Source organism: Acanthochromis polyacanthus, chromosome 18 (genome assembly GCF_021347895.1).
Source record: "Acanthochromis polyacanthus isolate Apoly-LR-REF ecotype Palm Island chromosome 18, KAUST_Apoly_ChrSc, whole genome shotgun sequence".
NCBI classification, from domain to species: domain Eukaryota; kingdom Metazoa; phylum Chordata; class Actinopteri; family Pomacentridae; genus Acanthochromis; species Acanthochromis polyacanthus.
Genome location: NC_067130.1, coordinates 28,444,090 through 28,461,060, shown reverse-complemented (window position 1 = coordinate 28,461,060; position 16,971 = coordinate 28,444,090). Strand labels below are relative to the sequence as shown.

Sequence of the window (16,971 nt, the reverse complement as noted above, 5' to 3'; positions counted from 1 at the left end):
TCACTGAATACTCCATGAAGTCCAGCTAAATCCATTATTAAGAAATGGAAGAAACATGGAACGTGTAAATCTCCCTAGAGCAGATTGTCCTCAAAAACTGAGAGACCGAGCAGGAAAGAGACTAGTGAGGCCACCATGACACCTATGACTCCTCTGAAGGAGTTACAAGCTTCAGCTAAAGGACGAGACTGTTCATACAACTGTTGTCTGTTCTTCAAAAGTGCAAAATTTATGGAAGATTGGTAAAGAGAAAGACGTATAGCATCATGTAGCAGCACCATGATGTAAAGCATGGTGTTAAACACTAGTTCATAACTCCTTTAGAGGACTCATAGGTGTCTTGGTGGCCTCCCTTACTTGTACCTTTTCTATGCAATTGTTCAGTTGTTTTTTTTATTATCAATTGAAATTACTTGGTAAAAATCTGTTCTCACTTGGGCATGAAAGCATTTTTGGTTAATTCTTAAATAAAATTGAGTATGAGTCAATGTTGAAAAGCAATAAAAATTGGAACATTTCTGTGGTGGGTGAATTACTTTTATCGGCAATATAATGGGTGACAATGTGACAGCTGAGATTAAAACTAAAAGCTGGAAAAGAAGACATTGTGTGTGATGGTTTGGAATCAAGCATGGTGGTGGTAGCATCATCTCTGGAAGACTAACCAGCAGCCAGTTCAGATGTGATTAAATGACCTGGAATTGGTCAAAGAATATGATAAATAGTTTTATTCTTTAGTGTTTTGAACTGAGACACCAGCTTGGACCCCCTGACTGCCCCTCAGCAGCGCCCCCTGTTGCTCACCCTCGGTATCTGACAGCAGGATACTCTTTCAGGGTGGCACAGAGCGTCGCCAGCTGCTCGGCCAGCCTCTCCATCACCGGGTTCTTCAGCTGGGTCTTATGAGGGCTGTAGAAACTGTGGAAGGCATCTGGATTGTCCAAGGAGTACACCTGCAAAACAAACCACAGGAATTTAAACCTTTATGTGGAGATTTTTAACAAAACCTTTTTTTTGCTTACACTTGCCGTTTAAACATCTGCATTTCAGGTGAAGCACTTTGTCTGATCCCATGCTGACTATTGATTTTCTGTGCTGTCTCTTTATCACTGTTATGTCTCCGTCTCCTCTCGTTCAATCTTATCTCTCCTCTATTATTCTTCTCACGTCGTTTCCTCGTTTCACCTCCTTTTCCATCCTCTTTCATTTCCTTGGTTCCTAATGTTTCCTCTCCTGCATCCCTACCACTCCCTCCCATCTGTCCACGGTCACATGACCACTGCAGAAGGGTCCCTCTATTGGCCGCGCTGCTATTGGCTACGGCTCGCTGTGTGGATCCTTTCTCGTCCAATGGGGCGAGGGCATCAACCTGGAGGGGGCGGGGCTATGAGGCTGCATTTTGCCCGGAGCAGAAAACCACTGACTCTGAATTAATCGTAGCAGACAGGAGGAGAGCAAAGCATTGTGGGCCGAGCAGCATCTTTAGATAGCGATGTAGTAAAATGACGGACAGACAGAGGGGTGAGAGAGGTTATAAGAAGAAAAAATGGCTGGAGGAGGTGAAAAATAAAGATGAATCACAAAAAAATAAAAAGACGGATGCAGAGCGGTGACGTGCAGAAGCAGCGATGCAGGATGGAGGCAGGAATTTGGAAATTTATCAAGGGTGGGGAGGCAGGTGGGAGGAGGGAGATGTTTATGTGACAAATGGGAGTGTTTCTGGAACAGTCTGGCTGTAAACAGACCGACCGGTGAGTCAGCAGCATCGAGCCAAGCCTCCACCTGAGAGTGTGCTTGTGGTTTTATTTTTTTTAATTTCTTCTAACAGCCAACAACCTCGCTGTTACTATTCCTGTCGGCGTCCTTTGCAGCGTCTCCCTCCTCCCACCTGTCTTAATCGATCTCCAGCTGCTCGTGTTCAGCCTTTTTTTTTATCTCCACATCTTTATCTCCTTGTTCCTGGATTTTACTCTCAGCCACTGACAAACAATTAAAGGGAAGTGGGATGCATTCATCGGCAACATTTCATTATTGTGTGTAATACAACCTCACTATAATTACCAGAACAATGTTGTACTGTTCTATTCTAGCATTATTTTGGCTTACTAGTTACATATCGTATCTATATATTCTTGCTTTCTACTTTTAGACACTGCATTTCTTATGTCATTTTTTTCTGAACACTATCTGGCACAAGAATTTCCTTTGGGATTAATTAAGTTTTATCAGTAAAGTTTTACTGCATCTTATTTCTGCTTTAGGACAGGAATGGGAGCTGAAAGACTCTTAAAGCTAAGTAGTATTAATTCATTTGCAATATTACTTTTCTCAGTAGTTTGTACAATATTACTTTTAGCAACATGAACAGCAATTCATTTTGATTTATAATGTGTCAATGTAATGTGTAATGTTTCATTTTTCAGATGCTATATTCCAATTTAAGGTTCCAAATTTCATCATCATGTGTGTTCTTACTTTACTACCTCTCTACCATTACCAGTATAATTTATTGCATTCCTATTCTAGCCTTATTTTTACTTTACTTATTTTATTTCATTAATGTATTGCACTTAAATATATTGTTTTTTACTTTATGGGCACCACATTTCTAATGTTCTATCATTTGTTTTATCTGGAATGGCAGTTGAAACATCAGATTTTTAAAGCTAAATTGTGTCAATTTAATTTGCAATATTACTTTTCTCTAGCCTAGCCGCGCTAGACAACCCACGGCAACGAATTTAATTCTCTGCCAGGGTGGGTCTAGTTACCCTCCATAAGGCTCGAGGTTGGATTCTCCTAAAACTGGCCGGACCAATCACCATGAAGTGTAGAGTCAGAAGGCGGGCGTAACGAAGTGACGACAGAGGCGCGACGATTCTGACAGAAACAACCGGCACACAATAAACAGTTCTCTTTCGACTCGGCTTTGACCACAGCCCTTAAAGATTTGAAGCTAAAATTCAACTTGAAAGATAAACAAAGGACGGCACTTAAGTGTTTCATTGAGAAGAAAGACGTATTGGGACTTATGCCGACGGGATATGGCAAATCCTTAATATACCAGTTGGCTCCGCTGGTTGGGAAGCTAATGGGACTTAGCCACAATCCGCCGGTGCTCTCGGAACTACGTCAGCCTATTCGTTGCGTTGATTGGTTGTATACCTATCCAATTGCTGCAGAGGGATTTGATAGACAACCTTTTAGCCCGCCTCCCTCCCTGTCGAGCTTCCCTAGACCCTTGTGCCGTCAGAAACATGGGTATAGCGTGGCTTGGCAAACTTTTCTCAGTAAATTGAGAAAAATCAGTGTTAGCAGCCTGTGTAGCATTTAATTTCTTAGTACAACATCAATTTAATGCACAATATTTTCATTTTTCAGGTGAAATATTCCAAGTCAAGGTGCAAAATTTCACTATCAAGTGTGATTATATTACTTATTCCGTTTCTATTTTAGTCTTATTTCCGTTTACTTATTTGTATTTTTTTCTTTTCTTCTTCCTGTTAACAATGCATTGTGCTTATATCTCACTTCTTTTCTATGAGGCACTGCATTTTTCATGTAATAAAGTGATATAATTATATTTTCTGAGCAATATCTGGCAAAAGAATTTCCCTTTTGGGATCTTATTTTATCTTAGAAGAGGCAAATGGCAGCAAAAAGGGGAACACGGTGCAGAAATCAGACATTTTTTTACAGCTGTTTCTTTTGTTAAATTTCACTGTACTGGTTGTTTTCCTATAGTGAGCCACTGATGGATGTAGAAACACCCTCAATCTTCTGTTTGCATCAATACTCCATCACGGAAACGTACAAACAGCAAAGGAGACATTTCACAGACGGTGCAGCATCGATTATTTTTTTCTATCAGCACCACAGAGAGCTGCTATCGTGTAAGACCACACAGCTGGATGTTCACCTGAGACTCGTAGGGCAAGAAGGCGATGTTGATCTCCGTCAGAGTCTTGGTGGATTTGGAAGCGCGACTCTTCACCAGCTCGTTGAAGAGAGGATCAGGGCACGCTGGAGACAACAGAAAGAACATCTGTACTGCACTTCTGATGCATTTCAACACGGCGAAATAAAGAGATGGCTGCACATTTTCTAATCAGATTCTGATTCATTGGTTTCAATAAGGTTTTTAAGCTGCTGATACTTATGTGAACATAAAACTTAACTACAACGCATTTCTAATCATAAACAGTTCAATAAATGGTAGCCGATCCATATATTATAATAACTGTAGCTCCTCTATCAAGTCTGTGCAAACAAAAAACTAGAAAAGCACTCGGAGAGTGCAGACCTCCACCAGGCCATCGCTCAATTGTACAGATGACCAATCGGAGTTTGTCTGTCTGTCTGTCTGTTAACAGCATAACCCAAAACGTAATGGACGGATTTAATTTAGTTTTAACAGTTTGTGCACAAAGCATAACATGCATGTACAGTGTAACAGCACAGTGTTTTGACGCACGCACATGACGGTAGCGTTGCGCGCGCGTGTGACGGTACCGTACGCGTCGCCGCCGCTTTGCTTCGTCGGTCCCGACTCGCTCGGGCAGCCCGAACCGGCCGCGCAGAATTCGGCCGTCGCCCGGGATCTTTGTGCACAAAGCATAACATTCATGTACAGTGTAACAGCACAGTGTTTTGACGGCGGCGGCGCCGCACGCACGTAACGGTAGCGTTGCATGCGCACGTGACGGCCGTACGCGTCGCCGCCGCTTCGTTCCGTCGGTCCCGACTCGCTCGGGCAGGCCGAACCGGCCACGCTGAATTCGGCCGTCGCCTGGGATCGTTCCGGCGACCTCTGTCTGTACAATTGAGAGATGGCCTGGCGGTCATCCCTCGCAATTGTCCTTCGACCTTCAAAAAATACTAGATCCAGACGGTGATCCGGATCGCCTCCAAAATCTAATCAATTGTTACTTTTGCTCTTCTGGACATCCTGTAAAAATTTGGTGAAAATCCGTCCATGACTTTTTGAGTTATGCTGTTAACAGACAAACAGACACACACACATACACACAGACGGACAGACAGACAAACAAACTCTGGTGATTACATAACCTCCTGGCGGAGGTAAACAGTGTATAGCAGCTGAAGTGTAGTTTTTTGCTTCCAGTTGTTTAGGATTATTTCCTCTAAATTTATTAAATATCTGCAGCATCAAATCAGCAGCAGGACCCAAAGAGAGAAAACTGTGCACATTTACACACCTGCAACAGCAGCAGTAGCTTCATTAGTTATAAGTATAAATTATCCCCGACACTGACACCTGATCAATCAGGATCTATAATTAAGTCACTTAGTGTCCTTTACTCATTTCAGACAGGTGTCATTTGTTACACAGCAGATTTAAGTGACAGATTTTGTTGATTAGTGCATTATTGTACTTAATACATCACTTAAAGTACTCCCCAAACGTATTAAAGTTTACTTTTGAGTGTCTAAAACTGAAAACATGAGCTTCAAGACAGAGATTGTGGCATCTGGGAACATTTTAAATGCTCAAACAACATCAGTAAGTGTACCTCAAAACATATAAAAAGGCAAAAAACTGCCTATCAATCGAAGGAATCGCACAACAAAACAGTACGACCGACACAATTCAGTAGTGCCATCAAACATTCCTGTAAAATTCACTCTTTATGAGCAAAAAGACGCATTACAAAGACAAACAAGAGTTTGTGGTACTCACAGTCAGTGAAGAAAACGTGGGCTGCTTTGTATTTAGCTGAATGAGGGTCTTTGAAGTCTGCGATGAGGGTGTGGACAGACTGAAAAGAGACAAATCAGGGCGTCAGGTTTTAGCATTTTGGTCATTTAGAGGTGTGTAGAGTTACATTATATCCAATTAAGCTTTACGATCATGATGCTTTGATCAAAATACTGTATGTCAGAAAAAAATTTAGCTGCAGTTTAACCTAAATCAATTCATGACCACATGAGAGATTCACTTTTTCATTACTAATTTAACAAATCTTGGGTAAATGGGTCCGTAAAGGTTGAGTGAGGCAACAAAAGTGACCAAATACTGACATGTTGCCATAGAAACAGGACATTGTGGTGAAATGTGGTGCAAGAAAATGCCGCTCTGCTTCAAAATAACGCTTCTGTAGCAAACCCAAGAAAATTACACAAAAGGAAACTTCACCAACTATTTAACCAATTCAATGGTCATGAGGAAATACATTTTAGATGTACTAAATCAGCACTCAATTTATTAATTTAACCCTCGTGTTGTCCTTACCAAAAAATGTTGTTGCCTTGTCTGAAAAAATCCCAAAATTCAGAAAAAATTTCCCCAAATTTATAATAATTTGCAAAATCTTCAGGAAGAAAATTTCTTAAAAGTTTCCCTCAAAAGTTTTATTATTTTAAATAAAAATTCCCAAATTTGACAGCGAAATTCACTGGACTTTGGTTGATTTTTTTCTGAATGTATTTTAATTTGTTTTTTTCCCACCAAAAAATGTTCAAAAATTTCCTAAAAAAATTGAAAATGTGTAAGTTTTCACTGTGAAAATATTTTTTTTCCCCACATTTTTAAAACTTTAAAACGGGCAATCTGACCCGCAGGACGACAGGAGGCTAAATGAACGAAAAAACAGACTAATAGCTAGCATTTTGGACATGCTGAATCGTTGTAACCTGGTTATTTTACACTGAAGTGTCTATCTACACATATTGGCATGATTTATGCAAATAGAACTACGTTAACTGGTGAATCTGGCTCAAGAACTAGTGTGGAAAATAAAAACAGAAAAGTTAACCTGCTAGTTTTAGATGACCTGCTATGTTGGCTATTAAGTTTTGATACACAAATTGCTAATTGCAAAGTTTAAACTCAACTTTTTAGCCATTTGTGTGCACAAAACACTGCCACAAAGAGGCTCCTTATGTAGATATTCCATTGAAAATCAGTCGTTTCCAGCTAGAATAGTCATTCACCACATAAACAATGTCTAGACTGGATTAATGACTAATTTAATGTTATCTGCATCTACTAAAAAATGCATTTCTGTCAAAAATAAGGACATCTCTAAGTGACCCCAAACCTTTGAACGCGAATGTTTGTTAGATGTCACAGTCTCCATTAAGTTGGATGAGCTCAAAGTAACCTGGAAAGCTACTAATTTAGCTCTTTTCTCCTTATGAAAGTAACACCTGTGATTGTCCGACCAATGAGAATTTGACTGAGAGAATATCAGCCTGAACATTACAACCCCTATGACTTCCCTTTGTCTCTTCATGTGATCTGGTTTCCTACAGCTCTGATGTTACCAATAAACTAACTAAAAATCAGCTTGCAATGGTGTCTTTTTCCTTTCATTATATTATAAAATGGATTCGTGTGTAAACAAGGCTGATCCTACAAATGACTGCATATAAACTGTGTAGAAGCAATAAAGGAAATCTGAATCTGATAAAGGCCGGGAGGTAAAAAGAGAGATCATGAGTCAGCAACTGAACGTACAGCAGCTTCTTTGTTCGCGCTCACACAAACGTCACGCCTCTACAACAACATACACTAAGAGGGGAGGAGGATGAAAAGAGCTGCCGACCTTCTCTGTGGGTGTAATCAGGTAAATGGCCTCCAGGCTGGGAAGAGGCTCTCGTCGCTTGTTGATGTCCTCCACAACTGGAGAAGAAGAAACAGACGAAGAACATGTGTACGGATGTAGAAGCCAACACAAACTAACAGAGAAACACATGCAGCTACATAAGACACACACAAACAAGCGTACAAGGAACATAGTGCAAGTACTGAATTTAATTATTATTGGGTTTATTACATCTCAAATCATCAGGCTCCTTTTGTTCAATAATCGGATTTATTTTGTCATAAACTATAGATATCTAAAACTGTCATTTTTTTGTACTGAAATGTAAAATACTTTCCGAGTTAAATTCTATTAAAAAGTACCTGTCGATTCACTTTTACGTTTTTGCATATTGATATTTGAGGCTGTTTGAACAACAATATCTATCAATAATTATCCAAAATAAAAGCCTGAAATTTTTAGATATTTCTCGTCGTGTCATTGATTTAGTATCTGTAATATTAGACAAGCAGATCAAATAGTCTGTGATTACGAAATCTAAAAAAAAAAGTCATTAAAAGTCCCATTTTTGAGCTCACATTAATAAAACAAATTAGAATACAGAAGTCAATTAGTGATATTTTTTGAGACATATTTAGCTGCATGTCATAATAATGCGAAACTGAACATGTAGGACACTTTAATATGAAATACTTGATCACAAAAATGAAAAAGAAGACATTTTTAGAGAACTCCATGCACACCATCACTGACCTGGAGCTTTTTAAATCAAAACTTTTCTGTTTAAAATGGCTTTTAATGCCGAGCTGCACATTTTAAATTGATGCTTATTCACTCATTTTTAGATGTATATTTTAGTGTTGTTTTATTGCTGTTTATTATTATTGTTTTATTGCATATTGTACTGCTGTCTCTGTTTAAAGTTACTGCATGGTTTTTAAGTTTTTCTGTTGTTTTCACTGTGAAGCACTTTGTTTAAGCTGTTGTAAGGGGCTATATAAATACTAAATTGAGCAGATTTGATGAGTTGTACCACAAAAACAAAAATATTCCTAGAATGACTTACCCAAGTACAACCAAGTTTCAGAATGGTTCTTCACATTCAAGAAAATGTATTTTTCATATTCAAATGCTCACTTGTAGGTTGGAGACCTATCATTTATATAATATACTTACTGAATTCATAAACATATTGAAAGAAATGCTTAAAGGTAAACATTTCAGCAGTTACTATCCATATAGTAGTACTGTAATGTACTCAGACTTTAACTTCCTGTCCAGTGTGGGACTTCAGTCTTGAAGTTTTTTCCAGTGGAAGCACAAAGCCATTTAAATCCAATCAAACTGCTTCAAAATGATTCTCAAAATATAACTTAAATATAATTTTTTTAAAAATCTCAGAAAACATTCAATATATCACGCTATAATTTTGCAAATATCTCAATGAATATCAATATTTTATGCTACAAAAATTTCAGGCAAATCAGAGCTAGTTGAAGAGAAGTCGTTCTAAAAATGTGATGATTTTGAGACAGAATGAAGCTGATGAATGACGCTTTGGCAATATTGATTCTTAGAACCAGCATGTCAGTAAAACTCCTTTAAATGTAACTGATTTGAGTGGTATTGAACTGAAGCAATCGTCTTACTGGTGATGCCCTCTGTCATGATGTCTGTCATCTTGCAGCAGGACGACAACATCCTCATGCTCAGCTGGTCCACAATCAGCGCCTGGCAACAGCAGAGCAGACATTAAACACACAAACCGGTTTTATTGCTCACATCACATGCCGCTGACAGTAAAAGTGTCTCATTCAAAGCTCTTAAAGGAGCCGTCTGTCCAGCTGCATTCATTAATGACTCAGATCTTCAGACGCTTTTCTTGAGGCTTACAAATCTATACTCATGTTTGTAGCTTCAAGCATTGTTTCTGCTTTTTATTGTGTGCTTTTGATACTTTTTTCTTTTGAAAATCATACATTTAATTCAGTTTTATGACTGTGCTGTGCAGGACAGATGTTTAATTCTCAAATGCATACTCAGGATAAATTCCAAGGCTTTTAAAAATATTTGACTAACAGATTATTTGGCAGAAAATTCCAAGTCATACAGTCTCATAGTCACTTAGAGAAATTAGTAGGGTTTGAACTGGACTATTAGTTTATTGTCCACCTGTATATCATTACTCAGCATTACTTTTTCTACTTAACATATAAACTCACTGGCCAAATTATTAAGTACATCCGTACAAATTCTACTTTGATAAAGCTTCTACATAGGTGCTCTGAATATTCTGTCCACTTCTTAACATGCACTAATATGGCAAAACATCAGGAATACTTTTAAATACAATGCAGCCCAGTACACTATGATTTTAGTAATAAACGTAAAGAAGAATCATCATCTTTTTCTGCAAAAAACAAAAACTAAAAATGCAGAAGCTTCATTAAAGTGTAGTTTATGGCCAAGCTGTTAAATGGGATTAAAGTAGATATATAAAGGTTTACCTAATAAAGTGGCCATAGGTTTATGTGAACATAATCTATGTATAATTAATAAAATCAGCCAGTTTAAAGCAATCTCTGAGAGATTAAGCTGAACTGACAAACAGAAAAAGCTGGATCTAAACATTTTCTCATATTTTTGCTTAAATATTACTCTCAGTTAAGTGATTATCAGAACTATTGCCAACAGGTCTTTGTTTTTTGATTGTCTCAACAATTATCAACTGCTCTAACCTCAACACATAATCCAGATCTCAGGAAAAATCTAGCGAGGCTACATTATGTGCACACAGGCGATTACTCAAAGAAAGATCTTTAACAGTCCAACTCAAAACAAATAATGTTTAGCAACTCTTCTAACAATGATTAACGTAATATTAGAGCCCAACCAATGGTGGATTTTTCTGCAGATGCAGATAAAAATTATACGGCAATAAAGATTTTGGATTACAAAAAATTGATCGACGTTCTGAATAAGTATAGAGTTACGTTTCTTGAGAATTTCTCACCTTCCATTCTGACTTCTTCTTCACCTTTTTGATTACATCGTTCATAATCTCTGTAAAAGAAGAAACAGAAAAGTGTGGTCAGAAATCTGAAAGGTTCATGAGCATTTTGCAAATACAGAGATGCACAGAAGTTCTTCAAAGTAAGATCATCTCAACCTCAGATTATTAATGCATTAACAACCACATAATTTCCAAGAAGTACGACCAACAAGGACTGCTTGGTTGCTCTGAGTGTGCATCACATATGGCTCTGATGTAAACTATGATATGCTCCAGTTATCTCAGCATCCTGCTCTGCCACAGTAACACATGGCTTTATGGGACTCTGTGTCCAAAAATAGACCTAATTTGTTCTCCTTACGTCAAATTTACACAGTAATATTCCACTACTAGTGATACTTTTAGTGTGATTGTGACTCATGGAGCAGCAAAGATCTAAAATGTAAAATACTGAAACCATTACATAAGAAATCCCCACTGTATGTACTAATAAATAATCCCAGCCATGTGATATATGTTCACACGAGGAGAAATAACCAGAATTCTATTAAGGAATGTCTCAAAAATACAGGCACAAATCTAAATTATTCTTCATTTTGATAACCACTGGCAACTATCAGCATGTTTTCCAGCAAATAAACACTTGAAAAACGTATTGATTTGTACCAAAACTACAGGAATTCATCCATAAATCACCTGTAATACATCCAAAACAGTTAGTTAACCTGATTTTAATGCAACTCCATGCAAGGAAACTGCAGCTGAAACAGGAGAATCTGATCTGTTTTGCAGTACTGGTACAGATTTTAAATTCCCATAATGCAATTCCTACACTGGGGGGGGGCGTTATTGCCTGGCAATAACGGGCAAAAGGCAAATACGGCCTGCAACAAGGTGACTGACCACAGACAGAGTCAATCCTCTTCACGAGGAGCATCAAAAACACATGGAAAGTGATTGTAAAGATCCCCAGAATGAATAATCCCATCCACTATGGGGTTATGACTCCACGGCCATGTTTACACCACGATACCCATATTGGCCTGATCAGTGTCCCAGCCATCTGCCGGTCGCATTAGGGTAAATCCTTTTAGGGTGAATTGTGTTCAACAACACGCCGGATCGCTGTGAATGTAAACCGCTAAGCCCCTTCGGCCTCGGCTAAAACCTGAGGCCACGCAGACGGATTACCGCAGATTAAAAAGGGGATCGCACAAAAAAGATTAGAGAATACACATCGAGTAAAGATCGGGGATGTCAACATGTGTTTGTAAATTCTCGCAGGTGATGTAGAAAAAAGCAAATAGCAATATAGCTGGAATGTGTGTGAATACTGATCGTGCCTTTAAAAGCAACTGTGAATCCAAAAGCACACAGAGACTCCAGCCTGAACCTCCTATGAGTCAGACGAACTGTATCTGACCTCCTGTGGGACACATGATCTTGGAATAGTAGGAATATTATTCTCGCCAAACGACAGAGAGATTCCCCGACTCAGCTTCAACCTATTTCCCTCATCTTCTTTCGTCCTGTTCTAATAGCCGCCGTGTCAGCAAAGAAGCAAAGCAAATACGGACCGAAGCAGCAAAAAAAAAAAAAATCTGACCAACAGTATTTTTTTTATTAATGCTGACAAATCGCTGCTGAATGCTCAAAGTAGCATTTAGAAAATTAAAGCAGCTTCACTTTCATTCCTAAAAGTCAACAAGCAGGTCACAGGATAAGACGGTTTCCACAAACAAAGCACCGTGAGGATATCCGCCACTCGTTTTCCCTTTTCCTCTGCAGCAGCTGATGTGTTTCCTCTTGTTCTGTGCTTTCCTGATAAACGTTCTCAAACAAAAGCAGCTCGCAGGCACTGAATATACTGTAGACGTGTATTTTTAAAAGGATTTTCTTGAGTTTCGAGATGACACTTTCACTTTATCCAAGTGTCTTTTATACATAGCATGCACTGAAAAGTGTACTGAACTTGGGCTGCCATGATTATGTCATCTGATTGGACGATAAATTGTCCTAGAAACAACTGAGATTTTATTGTCTTTTTCACACTATTTCCATTGTGAAGCATGGTGGTGTCATTATGTGGGGATGTTTCTCGGCAGCAGGCCCTAGAAAATATGTTCTGAGACAAAAATAGCTCTAAGGCACTGAACGTAGTTTAACTAGTATTTTGTAAAATGATTCTCTTGTGTTTCGAGATGTACTACTACTTTTCTCCAAGCATCTTTTATACAGTGTTAACTGAATATAAAACCATGACTTAAATGTTTTAAAGGCTGCTTTGTCATCACTCATCCCCTCTGAACTTGGGTTGCCCTGAGCATGAAATTTTAGGGGATGATTCACACACTATTTCCATTGTGAAGCACGGTGGTGGCAGCATCATGATATGAGGATGTTTCCCGGCAGTAGGCCCTAGAAGGCTTGTTCTCAGGTAAAATCAGCTCACAGGCACTGAACATAGTGTAAATTATTAGTTTGAGAATGATTTTCTTGTGTTTTTCTCTTTTCTCCAAGTAGCTCTTGTACATATTGTTGAGTGAAAATACAACCATAACTTACGTGTTGAAAGGGTTGCCTTTGCCATGGTTATAAAAGTTTAGTGGACAACAAATTGTCACAATCGCAATTAAATTGTCTTTCTCATACACCATCCCCCCTGTAAAGCACGGTGGTGGCAGCATCACGATGTTGGGATGCTTCTCTACAGCAGACCCTGTAAATTCTTGTCATAAAAGACAAGTTATATTGACCATGACTCAATGTTGGAATGCAACAAAAAGGATGCTTCGTGCCTGGAGCTGCTGTCATCGAAGAACAAACCTTCCATGACCTGCTGCCGGCAAACATGATGCTGCCACCACCATGCTTTACAATGGAGATGGTGCATGGGAAAAAGGGTAAAACTTCCAAGGTGGGTAAAGACTTTTGAAAGATACTGTATCACCCAGTTAGCTTCAGTGCTACAGTCTAAAGGGAACTGGAGCGGCAGGTTGGATAATCCTAGTGTAACTGACCTTTACACTTCCATTTAGCAAGCAAATAAAAAGACATTGTTCTTAGGAGTTGGCTAAAGGTTCAGTGAATGAACTTACATTCATCACGTTGACACAAACACACTCTGAATGAATGATAATCACACACAGTCATGGTGCACCCACACATAAATTACCTGATTATATAATTTCTTATGGTGCAGTCCACTAGTCTAGCCTCGCTAGACAACCCACGGCAACAAATTTAATTCTCTGCCAGGGTGGGTCTAGTTACCCTCCATAAGGCTCGAGGTTGGATGCTCCTAAAACTGGCCGGACCAATCACCATGAAGTGTAGAGTCAGAAGGCGGGCGTAACTAAGTGACGACAGAGGCGCGACGATTCTGACAGAAACAACCAGCGCACAATAAACAGTTATCTTTCGACTGGGCTTTGACCACAGCCCTTAAAGATTTGAAGCTAAAATTCAACTTGAAAGATAAACAAAGGACGGCACTGAAGCGTTTCATTGAGAAGAAAGACGTATTGGGACTTATGCCGACGGGATATGGCAAATCCTTAATATACCAGTTGGCTCCGCTGGTTGGGAAGCTAATGGGACTTAGCCACAATCTGGCGCTCTAGGAACTACATCAGCCTATTCGTTGCACTGATTGGTTGTATACCTACCCAATTGCTGCAGAGTGATTTGAAAGACAACCTTTTAGCCCGCCTCCCTCCCTGTCGAGCGTTCCTAGACCCTTGTGTCTTAAGAGCGGGGTCTAGCGCAGCTAGGCTAGCAGTCCACAAGTGTGTTAATTAAACAGCGTTTTATCAAGCCCTTGCACTCTGCTGCTTGTACAGTGTTTCCCCTGGGTTGAAATGACTGTGAGGTGGTGGGGTCACTTTCAGCTGAAGGTTGTTGACGGGGGGGAAGGAAGGAAGGAAGGAAGGAAGGAATTATATATACTATCGGGCCATCTCCGCCGCAGCCGCGCACCCCCCCGCGGACGGTCTCGTCGGTCCGGCGGGTTTTGTGCTACAGTTTTGTTTTGTTTTTTGCCGCGGACCAGTCAGGCGGCAATGTCGGCAGAATTTTAATGAGGCGGTGGCCTATACCAGCGAGGTGGCCCGCCTCGTCGGTTATATGGGAGGGGAAACACTGCTTGTATTACTTTGCTATGTAATTGTATTTATGACTGGGAGGTTAATTTGGGGCACTATGGACATTGTATTGTTGGATCTGTCAGGTTTATCATTCACTGATGACCCAAGTCCGATAAAGAAAAAAAACAATGATTTCCTTATTTGTATATTTTGTTTTCTGCCAAAATAGTGGGAAATAATTAAAGAACTTAATTCAAGAAACTGGTCTTGTGTAAATGGGGTAAAAGAAAAACTGTGCCAATTTCTTCCAAAGCTATTCCCTAAGTCCTCTTTTTAAGTCTTGTGCATTGACCTTCATAAAATCCAGTGAAATATGGGATAATAAAAGTGAAGCAGCTACTGCACGCTCTCATAACTGATGACTGAGAATAAAAATCAAGTCAGGACGACTGTGGACTTTTCCTTTCTGACCTCCTGATAGAACTACAACAATACAGCAGAGCAACAGTCGGACAGAAGGGAAGGGACCTGAACAAACACTGTGCTACAGCTGTGTAAACCAAACATGCACAGTAGCACACACAACACACAAAACACACTCCTTCAGAAGCCTCAAACGCTCTCCGACATTCAGTTTAACAGGATACAACTTCCTTGTGGTGGAACAGGCTTCGAACACAGTTTACATGATAAAAATGGACTAACAAATATAGATGCAAGATGCATACATTTAAGACTTTTTAATCTTGAGGCAGCTTTCAACACCTTTGTGACACTTAGACTACAGTAAAAATAGACCAATCAGCCACAACAGTAAAAACCACTGATCAATGAAGTGACTGACATTGATTATTGTGTTGTATTACAATGTTCTGCTGGAAATCTTGGATCCTGGCCTTCATGTGGATGTTATTTTGACATGTATCACCCACGCAAACATTGCTGCAGACTAAGCACACCCCCTCTTTGGCAATGACGCATCCAAAAAGCAGGAAAATGTGTACAAACTGATCAGTAATGGCTTGAGGAACACGATCAAGAGCCTCCAAACTCCTTAAATCCTAATTCAATTGAGTAGACACAAGTTGCATCAAAACAGAGAAGATCCAACCCCCAGAGCACCAGTGTCCATAACCTGATAATTTAAGAGCAGTTTTGTAGGCACAAGTAGGAGCTACATAATATTAGGCAAGTGGTTTTAATGTTCTGGCTGATTGGCATACATCTAATATGCTTAAAGTGACCAGATTTTAAGTGCTTCTTTGAATTAGCATCAATTTAACAATAGAGGAAGACCTTGGGGATGGACTGCGGTTCTGCTAAAAATGATAAATCTGTACTTAAAAATCTGATAAGACATATTTAGAACAGCTATGCATTAAATGTAATGTTTTTACAGCATGTGATAGCAGAGAACATGTGATGTCATTCATAACTAGACTTCTTCATTAATAAGGGTGACTATAACTGAATATGTAAAATAGAAATAGGAGTGATTAAATTATCTCCTCTGTTTATGTGGACCAAGACTGATCAGTTTGCCTCCTGTTGTTCTTTCTTAATTTGTTCATATTTCACTGTTCTATCCCTTTAATTACCCACAAAGGTCCACATCTTGAAGTGTTATTAACTATTTTTTCCCAGACTCTATTTCAAGGGATTCTGTGGCCGCCTTCTAACTTAGCCGCTAGCCGTTAGCATAGCCTTTAGCCACTGTGAGAGAAGCTAATTTCCTGGTTTATGTCTCTCATTCAGGTTGTAATAGACAGAGAGAGACATTTAATTGATCAATAATCACTCAATAAAAATAGAGATAATCGGAAAAATATGCCAAATATCGACCACACGCTGATAATCGGTCTACTCCTACAAGAAGGTAAACAAATCAATAAAATATACAAATGAATTTTATAAATGTAGGTGGAAAAATGTCCTTTTTTTGTCCCAAAACCAGTCGAACGGACCTTTCACTGACATGAATTCTACATTTAGCCTCAAAAAGAAGTGATCTGCTACTCCGCATGATTTTGCTGATTCGGTTGATGTGATCTCCAGCCAGCCTCGACTCTGCTGACAGTTTCTTCCGTCGCCTCGCGGTTCTCCCCCCTTCAGGGACTTTCACCTATGAGTACATGACCCACTTCTTCTCTGGATCTCAGCTTCACAGCAGCAGCATCACTCCCGAGAGAATCTGACACTGGTGATCTTAAAGAGGCAGGCAGATCGCAGCGAAAGGCAGCGACTGCCTTCACCAGTCTGGAGTCTAAAGGCTCAATAAATGCAAAAAATAAAAAGGAAATACTTG

The 16,971-nt window shown here is 39.4% G+C and overlaps 1 protein-coding gene across 2 annotated transcripts in view; it reads right to left on the bottom strand.

Moving 5' to 3' along the window:
- The window catches only part of stxbp1a (syntaxin binding protein 1a), a 45,299-nt gene that overhangs the window by 15,438 nt on the left and 12,890 nt on the right, over positions 1-16,971 (bottom strand). For both annotated transcript variants that reach the window (XM_022191015.2, XM_022191016.2), the window contains exons 2-7: positions 10,582-10,631; positions 9,218-9,299; positions 7,569-7,645; positions 5,702-5,780; positions 3,920-4,023; positions 805-953 (exon numbers count right to left, since the gene is read on the bottom strand). In XM_022191015.2, the coding sequence (XP_022046707.1) occupies positions 805-953; positions 3,920-4,023; positions 5,702-5,780; positions 7,569-7,645; positions 9,218-9,299; positions 10,582-10,631 (541 nt within the window). The remainder of the gene's footprint in view (positions 1-804; positions 954-3,919; positions 4,024-5,701; positions 5,781-7,568; positions 7,646-9,217; positions 9,300-10,581; positions 10,632-16,971) is intronic.